The following is a 25,025-nucleotide window of genomic DNA, read 5'->3' as shown; positions in this document are numbered from 1 at the left end:
GAGTCAGGGACCAGAGAGCAGAAGAAGACTATATCAAAATGTGGCACTCTGGCATTCTGTACGCCCGCCCGCTCCGCTGGTGGTTCCCGCTGCTTGTTAAATCGATAAACTTTGTTTAGTCCTCGGAAACAACAAGAAGCAGCCGGAGACCGGCCCAGAGACCGAGACCCAGCGACCAAACATACAGCCAGCCCATAACCGAAACCACAAAGCCGCCCGGCCGACCCGGCGACCTGCCAAACGTTAGCCATGGCTACGCGGCCCCTGGGCCTGCGATTGCGGCCTCCGTGGATTGCGTCAATCAACAATTTGTCAACGGGAACGTAACGGACCCCCAAAACAAAGCTCCACTCCACATCCAAGCGATGATTCCAGCGATGATTCTTTTTGGCTGTATATTCTGGTGTGACATTAACTCATTTGGTTTGCGGCATAATCCTTAGTCCTTTCTGCTGCTGGTGCCCCGAATTCTGCCCTGTCCTACCTCTGCCTGTCAGTGGCTCGTTTAATCGATCAACGGCCAGCCGCTGGCATTGAGAATCGGTGCCACGGGTGGTGCAGGTGGCAGGTGGCAGCTAGCGGGTGGCGTCGCTGCTTCTGCCTTTGCTGTTGCTGTTGCTGTTGCTGTGGCTGGGTTGAGTAACCGATGGATGAGCCAATGGTTGACACAGCGGGACAGTGTGTATGTGACCCCCAAATCGATCTAACAAAGCTGTTCACGCGACAATTAATAGCTGGCGGTGCCCCACAGAAGCCTGGCACGGACAGCGGAGGCACAAGGAATGGGGGGAGGGGATGGGTGGCTCGGGTATGTCTATGGGGTTAATAGAGATTGTGCAAGACTGGACCCAGAAACAGACACAGACCCCAAAGAACCACAGAACCGGTAGCCGTGATAATGGCCAGCCGTTGGCCAAACGATTGAGCTGCGATCGTTGGATGGCTCGATGGCCACTTAGCCAACCGGCAATCATTTTGGCCAGGCCAGGCCAAGCCACGCAGCGGCAGCAGCGGCGGCCTTAATGCTAATGGATGGATGGAATGGAAGCCAAGAGTAGTCTGCTGATCTGCTGGCCTGCTGCCTGTCTGCCTGACTGCTCCTGCCCGTTGGCCAAGAACTAGAGCTCACTCTTTGGCCACGTCGATGCTCTGCAGATTACGGATGGGGGTCGAGGAAAGCCAATTTGTCGACACTTCTGGTGGCTGGACATGGATCCGCCGCAGGATCTCAGCTCCTCAACCTCAGCTGGCATAATGATGCAGTTGCAGTTGCAGTTGCAGTGGCAATGGCAGTGGTTGCACTTCCATGCACTGCAGTTTTCTGCCACTGCACCGCGCCGGAGTGCACTCTAAATCTCAAGCATCTTGTGCCGCTTCCTCTCTTTTTGGAATTTACCTTAGTCTGCTCTGCTCTGCTCTGCCCCGATGCTGCGTTTCTGCCCCTTTCTGTGGCACATATGTCACATGCGACTTGCCCGTCGCCCCTCAAGGCGGTAATTGTCGGCAATTCTGTAATTTTCGTTATTGTTGCTCGCGGTTTTTGTTTTATTTTGGCTTTTTTTTAGTTTTTTTGTTTTTTTTTGGTTTTTTTTCGGTTTTTTGTCAAGAAATAAACACAAGAAACAAAATGGAAACAATATTTCTTACATCTCGCCGACGACAACGGCAACGACGGCAATCGACAATGAATCGGTTAGAGCAGAGGCCGTCCATCGATGCCGATGTCGATAGCCGACGCTACACAGAGCCCTGCCTCCATATGCATACATTATCCATCCATCCATCCGTCAGTCCGTACCTTTAGACGAACTCGTGTATAACTGCCTTCGAATGAGATGAATGTTTAATGGATGTACTCGCAATCGCATTCGCACTCGTGAATTCTTGAATGTGTGAATCGGTGGATGTGTGAGGCCGTTGATTGCGTACTGCAATTGAGGCACTCCGAATGTCTTTCGCACTTGGATTCGCATTCGGATTTGGTATCGCGATGGTAATTGCTACCCTTTGATCGCGCCGAATCGTATACGTAACCTAACTCAGGACCCAGGAGAAACTACATAATATTATTTGATGATCAAACACTACATTTAACTCGATCTTAGCATACATAGAAGGAATATATGGTCAGAACTTCCACTTGGGAATATTATAATGGTATAATAACTAAAAGTAAAGAGCACCGCTTGCCGAATGTAATCGATAAGGGACTATGCGATCCGCTTTCCGGTGTATAGTGCTTCTAACGGGATATTAGAAGGGGCTTTGCTTCATGCTATTCGTAGCGAGTGAGTCTGATCGCCTATGGGACATTTGTAAACCAAGTAGCGTAGTTCCACGAACACAAACTTAAATCAATGATTGGCTTACAGGTTAAGTAGCTGAAAGTATCTGATATCGATCTGTTACAATCCATTCTTCTCCAGATAAACTGAAATCGAAATTAATAATTTCGTAGATTATGGCTCTAACAGTTAGAGCCCGTCACGATCTTGAGCTTTGATGCTCTGAGAACCATAGGAAAGATTGCGCAAAATCTGTATTTTGTATTCTGTACCTATTTTTATCGATGAAGCGCTTTGCATGAGCCCAAAGATAGGCCGATTTTTGTTGAAACTTTCCAAAAGATTCAAAGTCTATATTGAACGAAAAGCTATAAGATACTCCCTTAAAGAAACGACCCAAAAATACGAGTTGTATATGTATATACAGATTTCCATGTCAAAATTTGATTCCCGAAAAGCTTAAGATATATTTTTTATTTGTTTATAGATAACAATGGATGGCTTTAGATATACCCAATCCCATTCATGGTTAATTTTTTGGGAAGCCCCTCTCCGACTCCGGGCTTATGCCGCGCTCCGTGCGTCCTCGCGCCGTGCCGGCTGGCCCAGCGCTGGCGAGGCGACTGATAAGAGCCATGGCTCTGCCGCCGCACTTAACCCCATCCGACTGCCCAGAAGAAGCCCTCCGTCCCCCTGCCAGTCAGTCCCCATGACAATCCCTTCAGCCCTCCATCCCAGCCATCACCTTGGCGGCATATCGTCGTGGCACACATTGTTTTCTCTCGCGCTCTCTCTCTCGGACCAGGGCTCGGGCTTGGTCTCGGTCTTGGCATGAAACCTCACCCTCTCCAAAGGCTCTCTCTCTCTCTCTCGCTGGGCTTTTCCGCCGCTGCTGTGCTCTCGCTCAGTCAACTCGCTGCCTACGCTGGCAGAGCAGCATCGAGTCTCTCTCTCGGTCGGTCGGTCGGCTACCTGTACGGCGTGAGAGGCAGCAGCGTCGCCGGCAGCCGCAGCAGCGATAGCAGCAGGTGGGGAGGGATGGGCGGTGATAAGGGGTTGGGGGGAGTTAGGAGGCTGTGTGGGCCGAAAGGGGGCGGCGATTGTCAAACAAATATGCGAGAGCACCGACGGCCAATCGATGACGAACGCGCGTGTGCGACGCTCGTGTGTGAATGTCGTGTGTGTTTGTGGCTGTGTGCACATGCATGTGTGGGTGCACATAAGCGCCGATATATATGCTATAGATGTGGACATGACTCTCCTTTCCGCCCCAGCCCTCTCCTCGAACCCATCATGCGTGTGTACGGAATGGGGCCTCTGGACACACTCATACGCACTCAATTACATGTGTACACCTACCACCCCTACCCTCCCCACTGCACCCTCCCAGTCCCAATCCCACTCCCACTCTTCCACCCACAGAGACCACTCACACACACACAGATAGTCACTATTCACAATTAACAGTAAAACAAAAGCTCGCATTCACTTTTGGCCCCTCAGCGAGAGCACACACACACACACACTGCTCCTCCGTTCTCCCACACACACTTCTCCCCGCACTCGACCATACACATATGAGTGTGCGCTGGATTCCCATATCAAAAAAGAGCCTGACATTAATGGCTGCAGCGACGTCAGCGACGTCAGCGCAGCGTCCAGTTTGGGGGCCACCTTGCAACCTGTTCGATGTTGCGGCTCGCAGCGAACCAACAGCTAACTCCATCTCTATCTCCATCCCTCTCTCGCTTACTCTCTTCCAGACTTCGAAATATATATTGACCCCACCTGAGGAGGGGTGTGGGGGGGCGAAGGTGTTTGGTTGCCCCGAGTGAATGCCAGATCATTCATTGATTCATTCACTGCCGATCTGCACCCTCCCTCCCCATCCCTCCTCCATCATCTACTGCTGCGATCGCCAGCAAAGCCCACCCACCCCCCAAGCCCCCTGACACCAAACCACGTTGCCGGCAGTTCGGTTCGGTGTTGGATTCGGTTGGCGCTCGGCTCTGGCTGCAGCTGCGGCCCCCCAAATGACTAGATGCAACCGAGCAGCCGCGTGGCGAGGACGTGCCCCACAAAACGAAGCAGCTCCACCACGGAAAACCGCGCGAATCTCAAACGGCGCGAAAAGCCGGGAAAACTTCGCGTCTCTAGCGGCCTCTTTCCTTTTACTCTCGAGTGAGTGTGCGGCCAGGCAAAGCTGAATCTGAATCTAAATCTCTGCGGAATCCTGTTGCGGCTGCTATTAATTTTTGGGCGCGCGGAAAGGTGCGCGCGCGCTTTAAATGTTGCTTTGTTGTAGTTTTGTTGTTGCTTCATTCATTCATAAAACGCCGGCCGCTGTCGCCGCTATTTCCGTTGCCTCTGCCGCTGCCGTTGACGCTGCAGTCGACGCAGCCGCATTCACAGGGGTTGCAATCAAACTGCTGGACAATCAAACTGCTGGCCAGTCTTGTCCATTCCACCCATCCACACACAGACACCCAACAACCCCAGCCCCGTGGCCACATGCACATGTATAGCCACCCCCCACCCAACCAAATAGTTACCCCTTCTCCAAAGCACATGTGTGTGTTGTGTTGTGTGTTATCAGCGGCGACTTCGCTGCCCGCGCTGCGTCGAACCTGGCTCACTCACTCGCATGCCTGTTCGCTCGCACTGCCTGGCTGTCCACCCACCCGCACATACGCACACACATGTGTGACGGCCAACGGACCAACGAGTGGCAGCGCAAGCCAAATAAGTAAACGCTGTAGCGACAGCAGCGGCAGCAGCAGAGCAGCCCACCCAACCCCAACCCCAGCCCACCACCAAACAAAAACAACAACCACCATCAAAGGGCTGGATGGCTGGCGCAACGGTAAAGCTTGCTGCGTTGGCGGCAGCATCAGGCAGCCGGGCCCAGCGTCGGCGTTGACGCTGCGCCACGCCGGCATCGCTTAGCCAAAATCAAATTTTCAGATTGGCATTAAAGTGCAAAACCCTAAATAAAATTGAATTATCTGAACGTGTGCGTCCGCAGTCGCTCGCAGGACATCGACGCGTTCGGACATGTTCGCCTTTGCCTCTAACTAGCTCGAGCTTAGTTGAACTCTCTCTCACATAAACACACACATACATACCATTTCACAGCAGCAACAGCAATAGCAGCAGCAGCAGCAGCAGAGCCACTGCTCTCGCTCTCGGTCTCGCTCTTGCTCACCCTCACACACGCACGGTAGACCGACCAGCCACAGCCAGTCGTCGTGTCAAGCTTTTCGGTCTGCAACGACCAGGTTCGTGTTCGCCGCCACTCGTTCGCTGTCGCCGTGGCTGGTGTTGTTGGTATTGTTGCTGGAGTGTTGTTGGAGTTCGACGACAGTTGTCGGTTGTGTGCTGTTGGGCTTTGTGCTTTGTTGGTTGGACAACACAGATACACACATACAGCCATACACAGTCATACACAGAGAACACAACGGCACATTGCCGTGGCAGCAGAAGCAAAAGCAGAGGCTGAACAGCGCCACAGTCGCAGCCGCAGCGAAGAAGCGCTCGCCGCTAGCAGTCGCAAAGCAGTCGCGTACTTCACTTCCGCCGTTACCGTTAGCACCACACAAAAACCGGACGACGACAAAAAAAGCTCCCGCCATCCGTCGCGCCACAAACAGCAGCAGCAGCAGCAGCAGCCGTTACTGGAGCCCCGCCGCAGCAACCCGACAAGCAGCAACAATTAATAAACAATAACTAATATTAACTACTTTTCTAACCTCTCTCTAAATGTAATACCATCCTCTAAAAGTAATACCCAACACAACAACCAAACAACTACAGCAACCAAACAACAACAACAACAACAACAACAAAAGAAGTGCAATTTTTTTTCAAGTGTGAGCAAGTGTAAAAACAAAAAGAAATCAAAATAAACGAAAACAAAAACAAAAACAAACGCAAAACAAAAAACACAGAAGAGGATAAAAGATACTCCAATTGGAGAAATGATAAAGCTGTTTCCCAGCTCCTATTGTCGGGGGGGGAGCGATATCTGAGAGACGAGAGACGGGACACACCGACAGACAATATGGGTGGCAAATGCAAAAATAAAACGAACGAAACAAACAACTGTTTTCAGAGGCCGCCACCAAAAAAAACTTCTAACTGAAAAAATACAAACAGCAGCAGTAGAATCCCCTGTGAAGGCATCACCACCGTCGAGGAGAGGAGTAGGCAAATAAGAACAGAAACGGTTCCTAATACGAAGAAAAGCGGAAGCAGGAAGGAAGAAGAAGCAGCAGCAAGAAAGAGTGACCCTTTCTTTGCCATCATCCAAGCCAGGGTCACAGATCGAGCCTTGATGGCATCGCAGCCCAGAAAGGATATTCCAACTGCATTTAACGCGCGCGTGTGTCCATTGTATGTGTGAGTGTGTGTCCTTTTTTTGGTGTGATAATTAAAGGAAACGCTAAAAGAAACCGGGTGCAATAATAACGTAAACGTAACGGAACCTAGAACAAGGAATAAGCAAAAAAATCTACAACGAAAAACAAAACAAACAAAAAACCTACACACGTATCCGGTCAATCGAAAAACGGGAATCTAGTTCTAGGATTGATACCTCATAGGACCGTTACATACCACCCACCGTTGCCACAACTGGTAGCGGGGGGCACCCCTGTGTGTGTGTGTGTGTGTGTGTAGGTGTGTCCGAAGCCTGGAAAAGGAAATCTTTGGAAATTGGAAAGAAAAATGAGAATTAAAATGCCAGCGGTCCGAATTGCACAAGGTAAGTGGAGCAGGGCAGCTTTCAACGGATGGGAACACCACCATATTCTTAGTGGAATGTGCTTCTATTATGTATATGATCTATTGTTTACGATTCTCATTCCAATTGGACGCGATGTGTTCCTGGTTGGGTATACGATGCAAGCATGAGAAAGCTCTTCCCCAGAAGAAGTAGCAAGAGTTCTATGATTTGTAGTCCATGTCAGGGTCATCTTTTGCTTTCAAAGTGCAGTAATATATGTACATCATGTGGGTTGGGGACCAACTGACCCATGGAACACCTGCATCTATTAAGAGTCGGGGTCACCACCTGTCATAGTTTGGCATTTATTTGAATTCCATTCACTTTTTGAAATAGATTTTGTATCTTATAAATGAATCTATACATTCCTTATTGGGGTTCAGTTCGTTTACTTGGATTCTCCTTCATTTCCTTATGAAGCTCTATTTTTCAATATCTTACCCAATTTGAATCATCAAATCATTTCACATGCTTACTAGTGACCTTTCTGGATAATCGATAAATTTTCCTACCTTTTGATGAATGACTTTTTTGGTTTATATCCTTTGACACTTTGTCAATAACAGATTATCCCCAAGTTCATGTGGACCCAACACATGAGTGTACGCTCCCCACCTGGCCCATATGGCACGTCTTCCTCTTCCCCCGTCTGTTTGTATCTAGTCGGAGTTATCGCTAGGCGATATCGCAATGCGTTAAATCAGAGCCCCAGTACGTCCGTCTAACCGTTCGTTTTGGGTGTGTCCCGCCATGATTTTTCAGATTTTGGTTTCGCTTTTTTGTGCTGATTTTTGTGGCATTGGCGTGGTGTTGTAAAGTCAGTCGCCAGTCAGACATACCCTTTCAATTTTCGGCTCCACGAATGCCCTATCCCAATGGTCGAGGGGTTTTCGGATCGTTTTTGGGGCTCTCCGTCGCTCGTTCAAAGGGAAATCAAGGTGGCAGTAAACCCATAAAGCAGCGGTACGGCCGCTTCGTCGAGCGACGCCTGCCCATGGGTGTATCCCCCCATATCATTGTCATAATATGGATTGTGGTCCCCCCCCATAAAAAATATTGTGGATTGTTTCGCCCTGCTTTTGGTGGTTTCATTTTTGCACAGATTTTCCACACACTTTTATTTGCCAGACACCGTGCAAGCGGGGGTCAGTGAGGGGGCCGTGCAGAGCAAGCAGTGTTATCGGATAGATATCTAGATAGCGTGAGTGGACAATGACGCACTTCGGTCAGTCGAAAAGAGCGGGGGAGAGAGGAAGATGGAGAGAGAGTCACGAACCCCCTTCTCGCCCCCCCACAAAAGTTTTTCAAGTTCTTTTTTAAAACAATTTTAATTGCTCGCAAAGTTGTTTGTTTCGGTTTTTTGTTGTTGTTGTTTTTTTGTAGATGGTTTATTTGTCTTACAAATCAAAGTCAACAAAAGGCAGCACCACGCCCCAGAGCCGAAGCCCCCCGTGCCACCTTTGGTGTTGCGCTTTTTCTTGATAAAAAGTAGAGCGGCTGCTGACGATCGCTTGGACCGACCTGAGGCTTGGTTCTGAGAAGTCTGCTGTCCCCCCTTATCGATATCTTCGCATTCTGCTGTCCCCGAAAATTGCTGTTGTTCGAAATAGCCCCCACACCCCTGTGGCGGTAGGGGCGGGGGGCAGGGGGTGGGCCGGGGTCCTATCATAATTAATTGCTACAATTTCAATTTTGATTTTCGATTCTCTTGTTCTTGGTTTTTTTTTTTTGGGTCTGGGAATCTTTTTTGTGGGATCTTTTGGAGGCAGATGAACATTTTACAACATTTCGTCATGCCCGTCACCCCAATGGGCATACTGCCTCTCGGTCTCTTATCACAGGTGTTGGGGTGGGGGGATGGGTGGTCGTGGTCGTGGTCTCTCGCTTATCACAGGTGCTGGGGCATAGGCATGTGTGGGATGGGTGCTTCACTGATGAGTAATTTCCGAGAACAAGTCTTTGCTTCATGTACGACAAGTGATTGAGAAGTGCCCCAAAAAAAGGGGAGTGGGTGAAAGGTGTAGCGAGAGAGCTGAGTGGCGGAGATATGCACGTTCTTTGGGGGTGGGAGCCTGAAGGAATCGAATATTTCGATTGCAGAAGCTATCCATTTCGTCTCGATTAGTGCGACCATTCGATTACATTTCGATTGGTTTTGTATCTTTCATTGCCATCAATCATCGATGGGCACTCACACCATCAGTCGAAATCAATAGGTATATCGAATCACAATCAATATATTATTCATTCTAAATTCCATAATTCATTATATTTGTGTCCCAAAATTCCACAAAAATATATTTTTAAAGTTTCCCATAAGCAAACGGCCGGTCACGAAAAAAAGTCTGAATAATCATGAATCAATCGCTTTTTTGGTATTTTTGGCACCTATTCAATCCTTTAAATGACCCCATGAATGGGTGTACTCATGACTCGTGGCACGCGCCGACAGTCAAAGTACTTTTGGTGCCGTTCGGCTTCAACGCACAGCCGTCCTGGACAGGCAATCGGGGGTACTGGCCTCCTGGTCATCACCAATCGAGCGGCACGCGTCCGTTCCGTTCCTTTTTGCAGCTGGAAGAACGGCAGGGCTGCACCTGCAGCAACCCACCTGACCCCCACCGATTCGATGACCGATTCCGATTCCCTCCCCTCTGCAGGGCTGCAGGTTGGGCATCTCATGGTCGAGCGCCGTGTCCTCGTCCTCGTCATAGTCCTGGCGCCTGGCTGTGCCTTGCATTTGCTGTTGTTTTTTTCCTGGCTTTTCGCTTCGTTTCTTTTAATTTGATTATCGACCAAACAGTGTCCATTAAATGGGCGAAAGCGACCGACAGACCAGGCGACCAGAGCGCTGCCCCTGCCGTTGCCTGCCGCTGTTTTTTTTTTGTTATCCTGCCGCTGTTTCGGGCGGCGCCATGACAACCACCGACCACCGATGGGTGCTCCTGGTGCTCCTTGTTCCTGCTTTTGGGCTTTTGGCATTTGCAATTGTTATAACAAATAACAGTGGCAGCAGCAGCAGCAGCAGTGGCAGTGCCTTCTCCTGCCACTGCCTGTGCACCCGCAGTGTCAACGTGTCGTCATGTGGACGTCAAACTTTTGTCCAGCTGCGGCCACAGTTTTTGGGATGCCTCCCCTTCCCACATAAAAAAAGGGGGTGTGGATGCCAGGGACTGGGACTGGGTCTGCGACTGGGACTGGGCTGAATGCCAACTCTTGTATTTATGTATAATTAAACTGCTCCACAGAATGGTGGGGCATGGGGCACTCTACAAATTGAAACGGGTCTCTGCCTCCGCCAGGGGAGAGAGAGAGGGAGAGCTGGGGCGAGAGCGCTCTGGTCGCTGCGGGAGAGACGCCAGCGCCAGCCAACCAGGGACTCATATGCGAGCAGCAGCCGGGAGTCCGGACAGAAGGAAGAGCAGCCGCGTCTCTGTTCCTGCCACACTGCCACTGGCAGCATAATCAGCCGCAACAGCGGCGCAGCAAGTTACTTCCGCTGCGGCGGACTCTGGGAGTCGCTGGAGTCCATCGCTGGGTGTCCCAGGATTTGGGGGGAGCCAGAGCCAGAGACAGAGGCAGAGGCATCATCCGGGAGTCCAAAAACTGTCTCCAACTGACGCGGCAGAATCGTCTCCTTCTTCGTCTCGCGCTCCACTCCGAGGTGCATCCGCTTTTTGGGGTCCTCCAGGACCTTCGCCACGGTTTTGTTTGTTTGTGGATGGAGCTTCATAATATTTTCTGGAATTGTTTTGCACTTGCTTTTGTCTTCGCAATTCGCTTTTTGGCTTTTGTTTTGCTTTGTTTTCAGTTCTATTCTACGCTTCCACGCTCCTTCCCCGCTCCCCCTTTCCCACTTTCCTTTGCCAGCTCCTTTTCTTGTTGCACATTTTCAGGAGAAGATTTTTGAGAATCCCAAGAAGAAGTTTTGCAGTGGGGACAAAAGTCAGGGAGCGGCACAATGGGCGCAATAATATCTGTGTGAATGCCAAAGGAATTGAATGAGTGCCTAAGAATGAGTACAAAGAATAGGTGCTAGGAGTGAATACAACGAATGAATAATAAAAGGAGCTGTGGGGGAGTGGGCGAGCCACTGGCCAGTGTCCAGTGCTCCTCCTGCCCCTGAAACGTGGCGTATACGCAATGCGCGTTTAAACGAAACGATTGAGAAATGGAAGTCAAGCTTAAGCTGTGGAATGGAATGGCAAGTGATACAGCTGGGCTTTCGGTGGAACAGAGGAATGCCTTCGTTTGCAGAATGGAAGGGAAGAGTGGAATAGAGTTAGAGCTAAAGTTATCCATTGGCATGGAATGAAGTGTAAGATAGAGAAGCTCTTAAGCAGTGGAACCGAATGAAATTGAAAAGTGTATGTAGAATAATGAGTTAAGCATAAGAATGATGAATCAGTAATCCAATGAAATAATGGTCAAGCGAAAAAGTCGAGGACCAGTTTCCTCAAGCAATACCAAGCTGTACCATCGAATAATCAGAAAATAAAGTAGCCGTCAAGCAGTCCAATCGAATGCCGATCCGAGGGGCGTATACAAGTGTTTAAGGAATGGAATGGAAGCAGCAGAATAGAGTAAGAAATTCAATCCTAAAGCAGTTTAAATCTCTTACAAAAATGTCCTTCGAAGAACGATTTACCAAGCAGAAGGGGGCGAAAGTGCCACGCCGCGCCACCCACAGAGGCCAACAAGTTAATGAATCTCTTACCCAGACCACCCCCTTCTCCACCCCCGTCTTTTTTTAACGCCCTTTGTTTTGCTACGCATATTCTTTTCAGTATGTTTGTCCGTTTTCGCGTCCTTTTCAGCTCTCCGCCCATTTTCCTTTACTGCTTCTCAGTTTTTTATGTTATTTTTTTCTCTCTTGGTATACGCGTATTTTCTCTGTTTTTCTTTGCTTGTGTTTTATTTTGCTTCTGTTTTCATCGGGGCTTTCTTTGCCGCTTTTCCTTTTCTCAGAATTTGCTTAATTTTCTGTTGCTTTTGTTTTTATCAGGCTTTCCTTTGCTGAATTTCCTTTTCCTTGGATTTTCTCGCGGTTTTCCTTTTCTTTTCGCTCTTTTTTTTTTTTGATAATTTCCTCTTTTTTTTCGGTGTTGTTTTATGATGAGGAGGCGACCAGGACCACCACCCGCGTCGCTTTTCCGTTCGCTTGCCCCGCACTTTGGCAAACTTTTCACTTTCAATATGGGCGGTGGGATGGTGGGATGGTGGGGTGGCGGGGCGGTGGGGTGTGCTGCAGTGTCTAGAACTTGGCACCTTTGTCATAGCTCCCAGTGGATGGGAGCCCCACTCTCTCCACCCTCTCTCTTTCTGTCTGTAAGCAAACACAATTTTGTATTCCTTCATTGCCGGCTGTTACTTTTCCGTCGTCTCCTCTCCTTTCCTTTGCCACGTAGCTGGCGAGCAAAACAAACCGCAAAATTCTTCGTGGAGGCAACATCTGATGACTGGATGGGGTGGGTGTAGGGCAGGCATCCTGCCAGTGCCCTTCCCCCTGCGCAGGCGCCTCCCCATTTTCCTAGGCGCGAACTCACATTTCAATGGCATTTTCCGCATTTATTTCGAGCGCTTCTCACTTCATTTTTTCCCCTAATTCTGCACTCTTTTAACCCCCGTTTCGCGGAGCACGTGCCGAAAGCGAATCCGACACTCGCTCAAAGGCCGGAAACGCGCAAAGATCCTCGAATCAAAAAACCCAACCGAAATTACGGAAAAAAAATCATAATTATTTTGCATAAATTAGGCCAAGATCAAATAACTCTTCATAAAGAGTGGAGATGGAAGAGGAGGAGGAGGAGGCAAGGTTTCAGGGGGGAAGGGGCATCGTTTGAGGGGGAATCAATGTGATTAGTTTCAGACCCAGAGAGAGAGAGAGAGAAGTCATTCATTAGGACCCATCCGAAAGGGCTTGGCCAGCGCCTACGCAAGTGTCATGCCACAGAGCCCCCAACGAAAAGATGTGGCAGATGGAACCAGCGTCCGTCTCTGTGGGCCCCAAAAGAAGTGGAAAAGAAGCATCTCTGAAGAAGAGTCTTTCCCTCCGAATGATGATGATGATGATGGGACGTAAACCTTTTGTCTTTTTGGTCTACATGGGGTCTCTCCTCCTCCTCCTCCACCTCCTCGTCCACCTCCTACTCTGAGGTTTGTTTCGCCTTTTTTTAATTGAGCCAAGCAATTATTATTTCGCTGCCTTCGACTCGACTTGAACTCACTCATTCATTGATTCGTTTGCTCATTCATTGCGTTTATAAATAGCTCATCGGTGGCTTGGGCCTGGGGTCCCCGGGTCTTTGGGCCACAGATTGAAAATGATGCACGGCCCACGCAATCGGCTGCGGTGGTGGACCCCAAACGTGAGTCCCCACCCAGAGAGAAGAAGAGGTGGGTCTTGGGTCCGGCACTGTATGTACAGTGCGTTGTAGGCTAGTAGTTTCAATTGCAGACAAACGGGATATTGGGTGATTAGCTTTTGGAATCAAAAAATGTTAAATTATTATTATTATTAATTTAAAAAATAAATTAATCTTTCAGCTATCGACTATTATCGATTATCAATGGAAATATAAATATAAAGGCATACAGATGGTATACAGGCATGGTATACAGATATCGGTTACCGCTGATCAAAATAAGTTATCGAAAATCGATCAAATGATCGATAATCGGTATAAGCTATCAATAATCCATATCAGCTATCTATAATCGCTATCGTCCATCAATAATCGATATTGTCTGTTCGTATAATTTATCGTCTATCGAAAAAACGATTAAACAAGTTCAATGCCAGATTGTTTTACACATTCGATACGCACTGTTTCCGATTCCCGCATATCGGTTACAGTTTTTTTTGTGATTTTTGAGATATTTGTTTTGTCTTCGATTTCGTGTGGATCTTGTGGATGGATTCTTCTCTTTTGGATTTCTTGGGACACCCATGTGGGTGTTTTTGGCAGCGAATTCAATAAAAACTTCACAGCCAATGAGCTGCAGTTGTTGTTGCCGCAATTATTGCTGTTGTTGCCACAATATTTGTTGCTGTGGCATGTGACCAACTCCTCCTCAATGATTGCTGCTGTCTGTTTGTGGGTGTGGGTGCGGCCGACGGCTGCTTGGACGGATGGATGGCTATGTGGTGGAGATGGATGCGGTTCTGTTTGGATATCTTTTGGTTTCATTTTGTCTCCTCTCTTCCCCGGTTATTTTTTTCCTTCATTTTTGAGCTGTGGCATAATTTAATTCAATGATTACTGATTTTAAAACGAAGCCAAGATGCGAATCCCAGTCCAAAGACGCGATGCGACGCGACGCGACGCGTGCGTTGCTCTGTGACTCAAATAAATAAATCAATCATGGCCCGAAACGAACAGCTACGCTTCTCGGATTGAGGTCTTCTTGGAGCTGCGCCCAGGGGACGCATCGAGCGGAGAGGGAGGGGCTGGCATGGGCAGGGGACCCCACCTTCAAATGCATGTGGATGGGCCTCGGGTCCATGGCACTCCCCATTTCCGTTTGCCAGCGATTTATATCGGCCCATGGCATGGCCCCCCTCCCCCCTCATCCTGTGTGCGCCTCTCTCTGTGCCTCTACCTCTGCCTCTGTGCCCCACGCATCTTATCAGCATAATTATTATCATTAAGATGCCATTGTCACATTGCCATTGCACACCTTAAAGTGGAGCCTGGTGGAGCCAGACGGAGATGGAACTTGAGATGGATATGGAGTCACGGATGAAGGCCCTGCGTTGGCTTCGGAGGAGCCTTCCTCTCTGCTCGAGCCTCGGGAGTAGAATGGGGAAGAAGTGGGTGCAAGGAGGAGTGATTGGAATGCAAGATGAGGACACATGTATACGATTCGTGAGTGAGTGGCCAGAGTGATTTCTCTTATTCTTCATGAGTGCATTCATTTAGTCATTAGTTAGACCACTCTAAAGTGAGTGTATTCGTATCCTCTCTTCTTCTACTTCCTTCCTATACAATCACCTTTCTTCTAGACATTCTTCTTGACGATTTCCTACCTCTTCTTCTTGTTCTCTCTTTGTTCTCCTCCTTCATTTATGTACACATAGCCCCCGTATATGTACGTCGTGTAATTTTCTGATTTTATTGCCCATCCCATCCCACGGATTCGCATTGGAATCATTTTAAATGGGGGGCACGCGCTCGCTCACCAATCGCCAATCGCCATTCGTTGCGCTTAATTCACATGCGTCCCACACACACACGCAAGCACACGCACACACCCTGGCTCCCCTCTGATGGGTGTGTGTGTGTGCGTAAATTGACTCTCTTCAGCAGTCTCCAGAGTCTCCCAAGACGCGCTCTGCGTCTCTGATCTTTGTCACCGTTTGCCTGGTCTTCCTCGCCCTCGCCTTCACCATCTGCATCTCCTTCTGTTCCTCTGGCCTGCACCTCTTTCCACCTTATTCTACTCCTCCTCCCCCCCCGTCCTTCCACCGCCACACACTTCACCGTTTCTTATTGTGTGTGGTTGCTGTTGCTTTTGTTGGCGTTGTTGACGCCTCCCCTTTTATTTATTCATTCATTTTTTGTTGCTTTTCTTGTGCGATAGAGAGAGAGGGAGAGTTTCCAGTTACAATTCCACTGATAACTTATTTACTTTTGTGGGGCTTTGGGCTGTGGCTCGCCGTTGGCTGCCGCCCTCTCGCCAGGGGCTCTGCTCCCCTCGCTGTTCGGAAAGCCCCTCTTCAGTCGATGACACTGGAATCAGTCACGGGTAGAAGAGATTCATGCCATGCCGACTATTGTCAGTGGGGGTGGAGGGGGCTCCGTGATCGGTCCCCTCTTCCTAAGCCTCTGCCCAGCTTTGGTCTGCTCTGTCTGCCCTACCCACACACACAGACACACAGCCACACAGACACGCGACGACCGACACCCAACTCTGCCCAGTCGCTTCGGTTTGGTTCGGCTTTCGTTACGCTTCGTTTTCGTTTTTTTTGTTGCTTCGTTTGGCCCCTGGATAGCGAGCGTCATCATCTTCGTATCTATCTCGTGGCTTCACGGCTTCGTAGCTTCGGTGGCGATCGGCTGGCGACAGAGTGAGAGAGCAAGCAAGCAAGAGGCGGCATTGAGCAGGTTTTTCGTTGCTCTTCCTCCCCGCCCCCTCCCCGTACAGCACATGGCCCCCTTCCATGATTGCTTCGTGTGGCTTATCTGCCGCCGTGTTACGATTTTGTTATTGCTTTTGACTTTCTGCTTCACACCTGTCTCCGTCTGTCCCTCTGTCTGTCTGTCGATCGGTGGGTAGGCTCCCCATGCCTCCCCCATCCCTTGGACTGTACTGTGCTACGTCAGCTGTCTCACTGTCTCTCTCTCTCTCTACTTCGCTCTCTCTCTGTCTCGCTTTGCTCTCCCGCTCGGCTTGTGTGCGTTGGACTTTTTGATTGGCCAGACCTTGATATCAAGTCGAAAGCACAATACAAAAAGCGGACAACAGAGCAGAGCGGAACGGAACGGAACGGTAAAAGCCAAGCCCAACGGTCTCCGGTCGCTCCATCTCGCTCTGGGCTCGGCCAAGACGCCGTCGTCGCATTGTTGCGTCTGCGCCGGCGCAACAGCAACAGCCACAGCATCAATGCAGAGGCGACGCCATTTTGCAATCGCCATGAATTAAAAAAAAAAAAACAACAAAAAAGTATGAAAAAAAATAAAACATTCCTCAAGAATCTTTTGAGAAGCTCTGGTAGTCACAGCGGGAGTCGGGGCCACTGCATTGGTCGTCCGTCCCCTTCACAAAAATAAAGGGGTTGTCCACCCCTCAAGAGGGATACGAGGGATAGCTGAAGCACGGATTCCCAGATTCCGGCGGATCTGAAGCTTAATTGAATCCCGAATTCTGGAAATCCTGTGACTCCGCTGCCAAGAGTTCCGGGCTGCTCCTTCTGGCTGGAGTCCAAAAGGAGTGCTGGACCCCGAAGTGAAGTCAAAAGTGCAAAGTCCTTACAATGCATGAAAATTACCGTTGCAAACACACACATGCACATACATACATATGTATGTACATACAGGCACTTCTTGTGCGTGTTGCATACATATGCTGCAGGAATTTATGCATCAACAAACACACACAGCAGAAGGAAGAATGGAACAGCTGGGTGATGGTGATGGAGCAGGCCGCATGGAGATCCTTTTGCTCCTTGTCCGGGACCCAGAGTCACTTTGCATCATCATTTCGACGAACACAGGGGACGGAGACGGGGACGGGGACGGGGACGGGAGGAGGAACACAGTCGCCATTGTTGGGCCCAAGTTGCGCATAATTGAAACATAAAACGCTTGGACACCAATTCACAAAAGCCTGGTGCCCTCCAGTCCCCAGTTCCCACCCCCTGGGAGAGCGAACACCCCTTGTGTGCATTGTGCGAGGCCCCAAAGAAAAGAGACAATTGTGTGTAAGAAAATGCAAGGCCCGAGCGGTATTCAAACTCAAATGTGAACGAGAAAAGGAAGGAAAGTGCCCTCCAAAGTGGCCACCAGTGGCGAACCAATGGATACCCTAGAATGCATACCTTTCGTATGGCAGCAATGGGATATAGTCATCCGATTTGGTTGATATCTGTAGTCCAACCCTTAGGATAGATTGTAACCGTGACAGCTACTGGGGCTACACACTGGGAGCGATATTAAAAGAGTTAGTGATAAGCCACACTGCGAGAGATACAGTTACAGACTGCTAAGCCACACTGTGAAAGATAGTAGTAGTGACATTCCGTGCTTTGGAGATTCCGGGATATTCCATACGTCAAATCATGATACCCTTCTGCACAGAGTAAAATGAATGTGTGAGTGCATGTGTATGCGAGTGTGTGTGAGTGCATATGAATGAGTGCGTGTGTGAGTGTTTGAGTGAATGAGTGCATGAGTGCGTATGTGATTTATGGCCCCCCTGTTGTTGGTGTTTGGGCTGCTGCTGCTGCTGTTGCTGGCCCGCTGAACGATTTGTTGTAGGATTGAAGAGTGCCAAACCGCATATTTGAATATGGCAGCTGTGTGGCAGTAGCTGCCCGAAAGGGTGGGGCCCGAATGGGGCAGGGAATGTGTGGCCTGGAGCCAATGGATGGCAGGACTAATAGCCCACAAGGCATATATGGAGCGAAAGAGAGAGCCATCCATGGAAAAGTCTTCTATTGATTTCTGGCAGAAACTTTCTACGCTTTTCAATTATATCAACCTATCAGAGAGGCAGGACCAGGACTCGCCGACAGGGAGACAGAGACAGAGAGAGAGAGAGGCAATGACCAGGACATCCACCCAGGAGCGGGTGTGTGCGTCAGCAGTTTTTGTGCAGAGCCCGGATCCAATGGGTGGGTATTCCTCCACTCACTTGACCTCCAGTTAAACTGGCCGACAAAAACGATGGCTAAGAACAGAAGAAGCAGAAGAAACGGAGAGGAAAGGAAAGGAAAGAGTGGAGGACACATGACAGAAGACAGACCCCCAAACACATGTACAACATTACAAGGGGGGGAAGAAGGACACAAAGCAGGAGTAGGAGGAGGAAGGAGCCAAAGAAGGAGTCAGAGCCGCAGACAGACAGAGCTCCAGAGCTGGACCGAAGCTGCGGAGTCGAACATTTTCGCTACTTTCATTTGTTCGCAATTTGTGTCCTGCCCTGCGGTGCTCCCTCTGTGTCCTGCTTGCCCCCACAGCCCCACCGCCCCTCCTCCAGCTGCTGCCAGTTGCGGTTAAGTTCTCCAAATTGCAGTCATAGTCTGGCTACATGCTACATGCCACGCACACACACAAACACACACACCCAGGCAGAAGCAGAAAGGCAGCGTTCGAGTCTGGAGGAGCCCAGGACATGGCCAGCAAAATACATAAGAGACGGGGGTCCTTGGTCCTGTCGTCCATGGGATGCTGGGATGTTGGGATGCTGCGATGCTCCTGCTGGAGACTGTCCAATAAGTGGCAAAAACGACGCGTGCTATCTAGTCATCTGCAGCTGGAGCGACGACTCCTTCTGTGGCAGCTCCGACTCCGATTCCGGCAGACATCGTCCAAGGTCCACTTCTATGTGGGGGCGGGTGGGGAGAGCAGAGGAGGCGACTCCAACACGAATCACTCAGCCGCAACGGCATAAAGTTCAAGTTGGGGCGATTGCCGGAGAGAGACAGTTGCCACAGAAGCAGGCAGCAGGCAGAAGGCAGCAGGCAGCATAGAGGAGCCATGGCCATGCCACAGGCCAGGATACCAAAAACTCCTTCCAAGCAAATAAAATCAACAAAATTCAAGTTTTTATTGTTGCCCCGGGACGAAGAGTAAGTCGAAAGAGAGGGGGGCAGAGTGCAGAGAGGAGGAAGCAAGCTTAGCATTCGCTGTTGCAACCAGCAGACTCCTTGCCACAGCCGACCGGCACATATGTATCCATCCATGTATCCTCTCCCTCTATCGCTATCTCTCTCTCTCTCTGTATGTGTGTATGGGTGTGTGTGCTACGTGGACTATCAACGTCATCGGCTCCACATTTGGTCTGTTTGTCCATGTGTCTCTGGCGGGCTCTCGGTTTCAGCCCCACTTCAGCTCCTCCATTTTGCTCCCCTATTCTGCTCCTGCATCTGCTCCTCTCTGTCATCGGTATAGCACATCGTTTAGGTGTCGCATCCGACTGTCCGAGGACCCAAGGACGAGTCCAACTTCGAGTCCGAGTCCGTCGGGGCCCGAACACATGAGAGACCCCACCCACTGGAACGTAACCCGACGATTGGGGCGCTATTGATTTTGGGCCCAAAAGGGGGATGTATGTATATGTACACCCCCGGTGGGGGTGGCAGCCCAAAGAGAGGGAGAAATAAAGGATTCCAGCGCGAAGGGGAGGCATGGGTGCCCGAAACGGACACCGGAAATGGAATGAAGACTGGACGAATGGCCCACGAATGACCGTCGCACGGGCATCTGGGGGATGTGTGTATGCCTGGGACTCCGCCCCCATTTTGGGAGTTCCTGCAAGGATATTCGAGAGGAAAGTAAACCCTTATGTGGATACCCACAGAATGTGACAATATTTATGTACGTAGCTATTACACGGCTTTAAACGAATGTATCCGTTCACTTAGGGGCAATTTATACTGCATTTACTACGAGTATTCCTTATTTGCTGTCACTGAAGCATCTGATTTGGAATAGTCTTCTGACTTCCAAAAGAATTCAAGTGCCGATTCGATTGATTCACTCCACTCACTCTCGAGAGTGAATCAATCATTGGACTGCAACACCATTCTGCAATTGCAATTGCATTTCCATTTCCATTCTGAAATTCCGAATGAGTGCAACCGCAATGCACTTCTATAAATAAATGTCATCGCCCGCTCTCCCTGCCCCACCTGTGCTCCTGTTGGGGATCGTGCCCCTTGGGGGCGAAGCCATTTAATTGCCCCGAACCCGAGTAGCCGCCGCTCCTGACCAGCGCACCAGAAGCTGGCAGAGATTAGCCCTTCCTGCTGGCTAATAGCCAAGCCATAAAACAATAACAGCAGAAGGCAAATGGCTGGAAGCCATGAGATCATGTAACCCAGGAGACGTGTAACTGAGACGCAGCCAGGCGGCGACCACGAACCATGGACCACGGGTCCACGCCACACGTTGCCCCATTCCCCATGCCACTCCACTCCTGCTCCTCCGCTCCTCCGTTCCTCCGCTCCTGTGGCAGCCACCAAGGCCTCGCGACAACTTTGACTTATTGCTGCGACAGATACAATTACAAGCGATTGGGTCGCCTGGGCCTGGGCCTGGCCCTGGGCCTAAGCTTGTGGCTCTTGCGGTCAATGAATGAGTGCCTGAATGAATGACTGAGTGAATGAATTGTCGGTAGGGCCCAGAGTTTTCTCACCTTTGTCTGGATGCTGGTCGGGGATAGATCGGAAGCGATGCCAATCGCGATTTGTTATCATGGCTAACGACGGTTCCAGGAGACAGACACAACACCCAACGATTGAGAGAGAGAGAGAGAAACCATATATCCATATCCGACTTCTCAACTGGGCCCTTTCCATAGGATCATCGAACTTTTTGTGGTGTGTTGTGGTGTGGTGTGACTCCTCCATTGTCTCTCCATTGCAGATACAGATGGAGATGGAGATGGAGATGGCGAGTCTGTGGAGTCTGGGACTTTGTCTCTTGCTCTTCCTCTGCGGTTAACCGAAAGTTGTCTATAAATTATTAAAATTGTCTCATTATTCATATAGAATACAATAGATTTCATTTACGTTTCATTTTATTGCAACACAAACAAACAGCGCAGAGCGAAACAGGAACCACAAGAACCACAGAGAGCACTAGAGCAACAGAGAAACAGATCGGAATAGAACCCCAGAGACGACCATAGACAAGAGACCAAAGGCCGTGGTTTCAATTGGTCTGTTCAGATTGGAATATCTCGGATCCACTGAGATCTGGGTTGAGATCTGGGCATCTGAATGCGTGGGAGAATTTGTGGCATGGGCCCAAAACAACAACAAAAAAAAACACCTTTAGTCTCTGAAGAACATCATTTTCGTTCCAAAAGTTACATTAGTTATTATTTGCTAGTATTATATAGTTTTTGTATAGAATTTTTAAAGTATTTAATGGAAAAATCTTGAATCTCCCATTGCTAATGGTCTGTTAGTGCCTCTGTTCGAAGGTCTTGTGTCTATTCTCGTATGGGAAATTTGAACAGCGAATCAACGTCACTCGACGAATATGACATATTGATTTTATTTTCATAACCATTTAATAAATACCATTATTTTTCTCTTTTCTTTGCAGGTGAGTTCTGGCCGAAAGAAGACTCTTCTTCTGCTATGATCTGTGGCCTGGTCTGCGGCTCGGGTAGGTACGGGAGCCTGTAGCCTGGAGCCTGGAGCCTGATGCGCTCCCAGGGTCCGTGGGCCCGTGGGTCCGTGGATAATCGCCGTCAGTTGTTTTTGGCATTTCAATCAGAGATCAGAGAGGGCCCCAAAGAAGAACAAGCCCAACATCCGAACATGGCCCCATTACATGGCCAACGCGTGTAATCGCAACTTGTTTCAGATTGAAGTTCAGTTTCAGGTTGAGGTTGAGGTTGAGGTTGAGGTTCGGGTCTGGGATGGGATGGTATGGGATGGTCCTCTAATTATGCTAGTAGCAAAGGTGAGCCATGGCCAGTAGATCCCACCGCTTCTGGCTTCCTAGCCGCCTGGCTGCCCCCTGCTCCGTCTGCTCGTTAGCCTGGTCTAAGTGACTCTCTGTGGCATGGTCGGTCGTCGGTCGGTCGTCGGTCGTCGGTCGTCGGTCGTCGGTCGGTGTGTTTGAATCCAGATGACATCTCAATAGTTTGCCTACTGCCGAACCGGCAGTCCGCGGCAGTCGATGTCAAAAAACCTCTGAGGGCGCATTGTCAATGTCCGAGCGGTGGATGTCAGTGGCTGGGAAACCGATTGGAATTTTCGTGCAGCAGCAAACGCAGAATTTTCATTTCGTGTATGTTCGTTCTGGGCTTCTCCGAATTGGAGTCTCTCGTTGTTGGTCGCTTAATTAGCAGCGCGGGGGGCGCAGAGTGCGGCAGAGTGCGGCAGAGTGCGGCAGAGTGGAGCAATGTTTCACCTAATTAGTGGCCTTGACTGCGGCCCCACCGATACGGTGCGCTGCGATGGATGGATGCGCAGGACTTTGCTGCATTGATGGATGGATGGTTGAATGGCATTCAACTTGCATCAGCAGCAGCCCGAAAAATCCAAACTGACATCCAATCTGTGTATGTGTGTGTCTCTTGTCTCTTGTCTGTTGGCTGTTGCTGTTTGTTGTTGTTGTCATTGACTGACTTACACGACATCTATGCACATACTGCTCTGCAGGGGGGAATGGGGCGGAGGGCGCGCAGTTTGGGGCGCCACCGCCGCGGTAATGTTGCGTGCATGTCTTACACAATCCCAAAATCCCAGCGACGCCGTACGCAAATTTCCAACCCAATGTTCCATGGAGGATGAGAGAGGCTGACGGGCCAACGATGACGGCAAAACTAAGTGAAACAAATCGCAGCTGCACTGAAATCCACCTGCATGCCGCAGGCCGCATGCCGCCACCTCATAGACTTGCCACATGCGCCCGGCCCCTGCCGCTGTCCCCCCCCCCGAGATGAGTTGATTGGGGAAGGTGTCAATGCGTGGCGCGGAGGGCGAGAGTGCGAGAAGTTGTCATCTCACTTACTTCCTTCCGTTTTGGGGCTCCTCGGAGTGAGTTTATTGGAAGCTGTCGATGGGGCTGCCATGGGTTAAGAGTGTATTGGAGGTGCGAGCGCCATGGGGCTTGAGACGGGTTGAGACTGTAGATGGGAATTGATTGAGACAATTTTGGGCAAGGGGAAATCCTCCTTGAATATTTGAAGATAATTTCGACCTATTTATCGATAGATCGGCTTTAATTTCCATCAGTTATCGGTTTTTGTATCGATAACTCAATTGATTACGCCTTTTGCTAATAATCATCATAATGAGAACTCCTATTCGATTAAAAACTGAAGTATTCGATTCGATAAATAATCGAAAAATCAAGAATAACACGAAAAATCGATAATTATCTGGGGAAACAGTAGAATTGTAGATTATAGCTATGAAAAGCGATACACTTAACACTTTTTAAATCGATATATGCATGATAATCGATAACTTCAAGAAATTGATATTTCCCAATGCTAAGAGTTACAAAATCTACAATAAACAAGACTTTGAGAATGATTTTCCACATCTAGAATAATCGATAAATCAATCAAGAGTAATCGAGAGTCCACAAACTTTAGTTGCTTATCGATTCCTTCATATAAGCACTCTAAAACATAATCAGCAAAGCTGCCACACACTCAATTTATCCGTAGTCTGTTTCCATTACACATGCCTCATGCACCATGCTCATGCCCCATTGTCCCCGGACTCTCTTTCACGCCTCAAATCCGATTGATATCCATAGAGGAAGGGCTGAGGTTGGGGGGCTGTGATTGTGTGTGTGGGAGTGGGAGTTCGTCAGTGTGGAGCTTGTGGCATGTCCGACTTGTGGCAAGTGCGTGTAAATGCAAATGTTGTCAATGCGCAGCCGAAAATTGGATTGGTTTGTATTCTGTGTGCTGTGGCGCAGAGACGGAAAGAGGAGCTTTAGTTAAATGCGCGATGTTCGCACAGACCGCAGACGTGTCTCTCATCTGGCCCGACCCTTGCCCATACCCCTACCTCTGGCCCTGCCCCTGCCCCGTGTGCCCCATTTGGCTGGGAATCATCCTTAATACAAATTGCAAAAGCAACCGCGACCAGTGCCCAGTCTTCTTCGGCTTGTCGAATGCTTTTGTCGCTGACTGTTGTGGCTGTTATTGCTGCTGCTGCTGCCTGTGGTTGATTTTAAGCCAGAAGAGCAAATCAGGCGGCAGTCAGCAGGCAGCAGGCATCGTCGTACTCGTATCTGGGGCCCAAACGACTGGGCATTCAATGAATTCAATTGCCCGACCGCAGACGGCAAACGCCGTCGTCGCAAAGACAGTCAAAGACTGGTACAATCAATACAACGACTACGGGAATACCCTGTTGACAAAAATCTATATATCTTTTAAAGTGGAGGGATTATTAGTACCATTAGATTGCAGGAAGTAATTTTTGGGAAAAGTATGAGAAATGATGCCTTAATAAAACATCCTTTTCGTGTCCTGACTTTAGTTACTGTTCGATTGAGTTGATTTTGGGTATTCCGGTGAGTGAAAGGTACATTTATAACTATGCCAAATGGTAGCCCTATAGCTTTGAATTTGTCGTCTTATACCCCACTATTTCTCCCTCTCCGACTGCATTGGGTATCATTAAGGTCCGTTTGCTCTTCAGCATCAAACATATGTGTCTACAGTCTGAACACATCCACCCTTCTTCGCTGCACTTACAGGGTATTAGAGCAAACGAAACCAACACGATGTTGCACTTTCAATGTTACGCT

General features: G+C 49.3%; 1 protein-coding gene across 3 annotated transcripts in view; it reads left to right on the top strand.

Moving 5' to 3' along the window:
- The first annotated feature begins 5,290 nt into the window (after positions 1-5,290).
- The window catches only part of LOC108164555 (ras-interacting protein RIP3), a 51,171-nt gene continuing 31,436 nt past the window's right edge, over positions 5,291-25,025 (top strand). For 2 of the 3 annotated variants that reach the window (XM_017300371.2, XM_017300369.2), the window contains exon 1: positions 5,299-7,047. In XM_017300371.2, coding sequence (XP_017155860.1) covers positions 7,011-7,047 — 37 coding nt within the window. In that variant the 5' untranslated portion in view covers positions 5,299-7,010. Of the gene's footprint in view, positions 7,048-25,025 lie in introns of all 3 variants that reach the window. The other variant, XM_033389742.1, reaches the window with a different exon arrangement.

This window comes from Drosophila miranda, chromosome XL (assembly GCF_003369915.1).
Source record: "Drosophila miranda strain MSH22 chromosome XL, D.miranda_PacBio2.1, whole genome shotgun sequence".
Taxonomy (NCBI): Eukaryota; Metazoa; Arthropoda; class Insecta; order Diptera; family Drosophilidae; genus Drosophila; species Drosophila miranda.
Note: the sequence above shows the minus strand (reverse complement) of the source record. Positions and strands in the feature narration are given on the sequence as shown.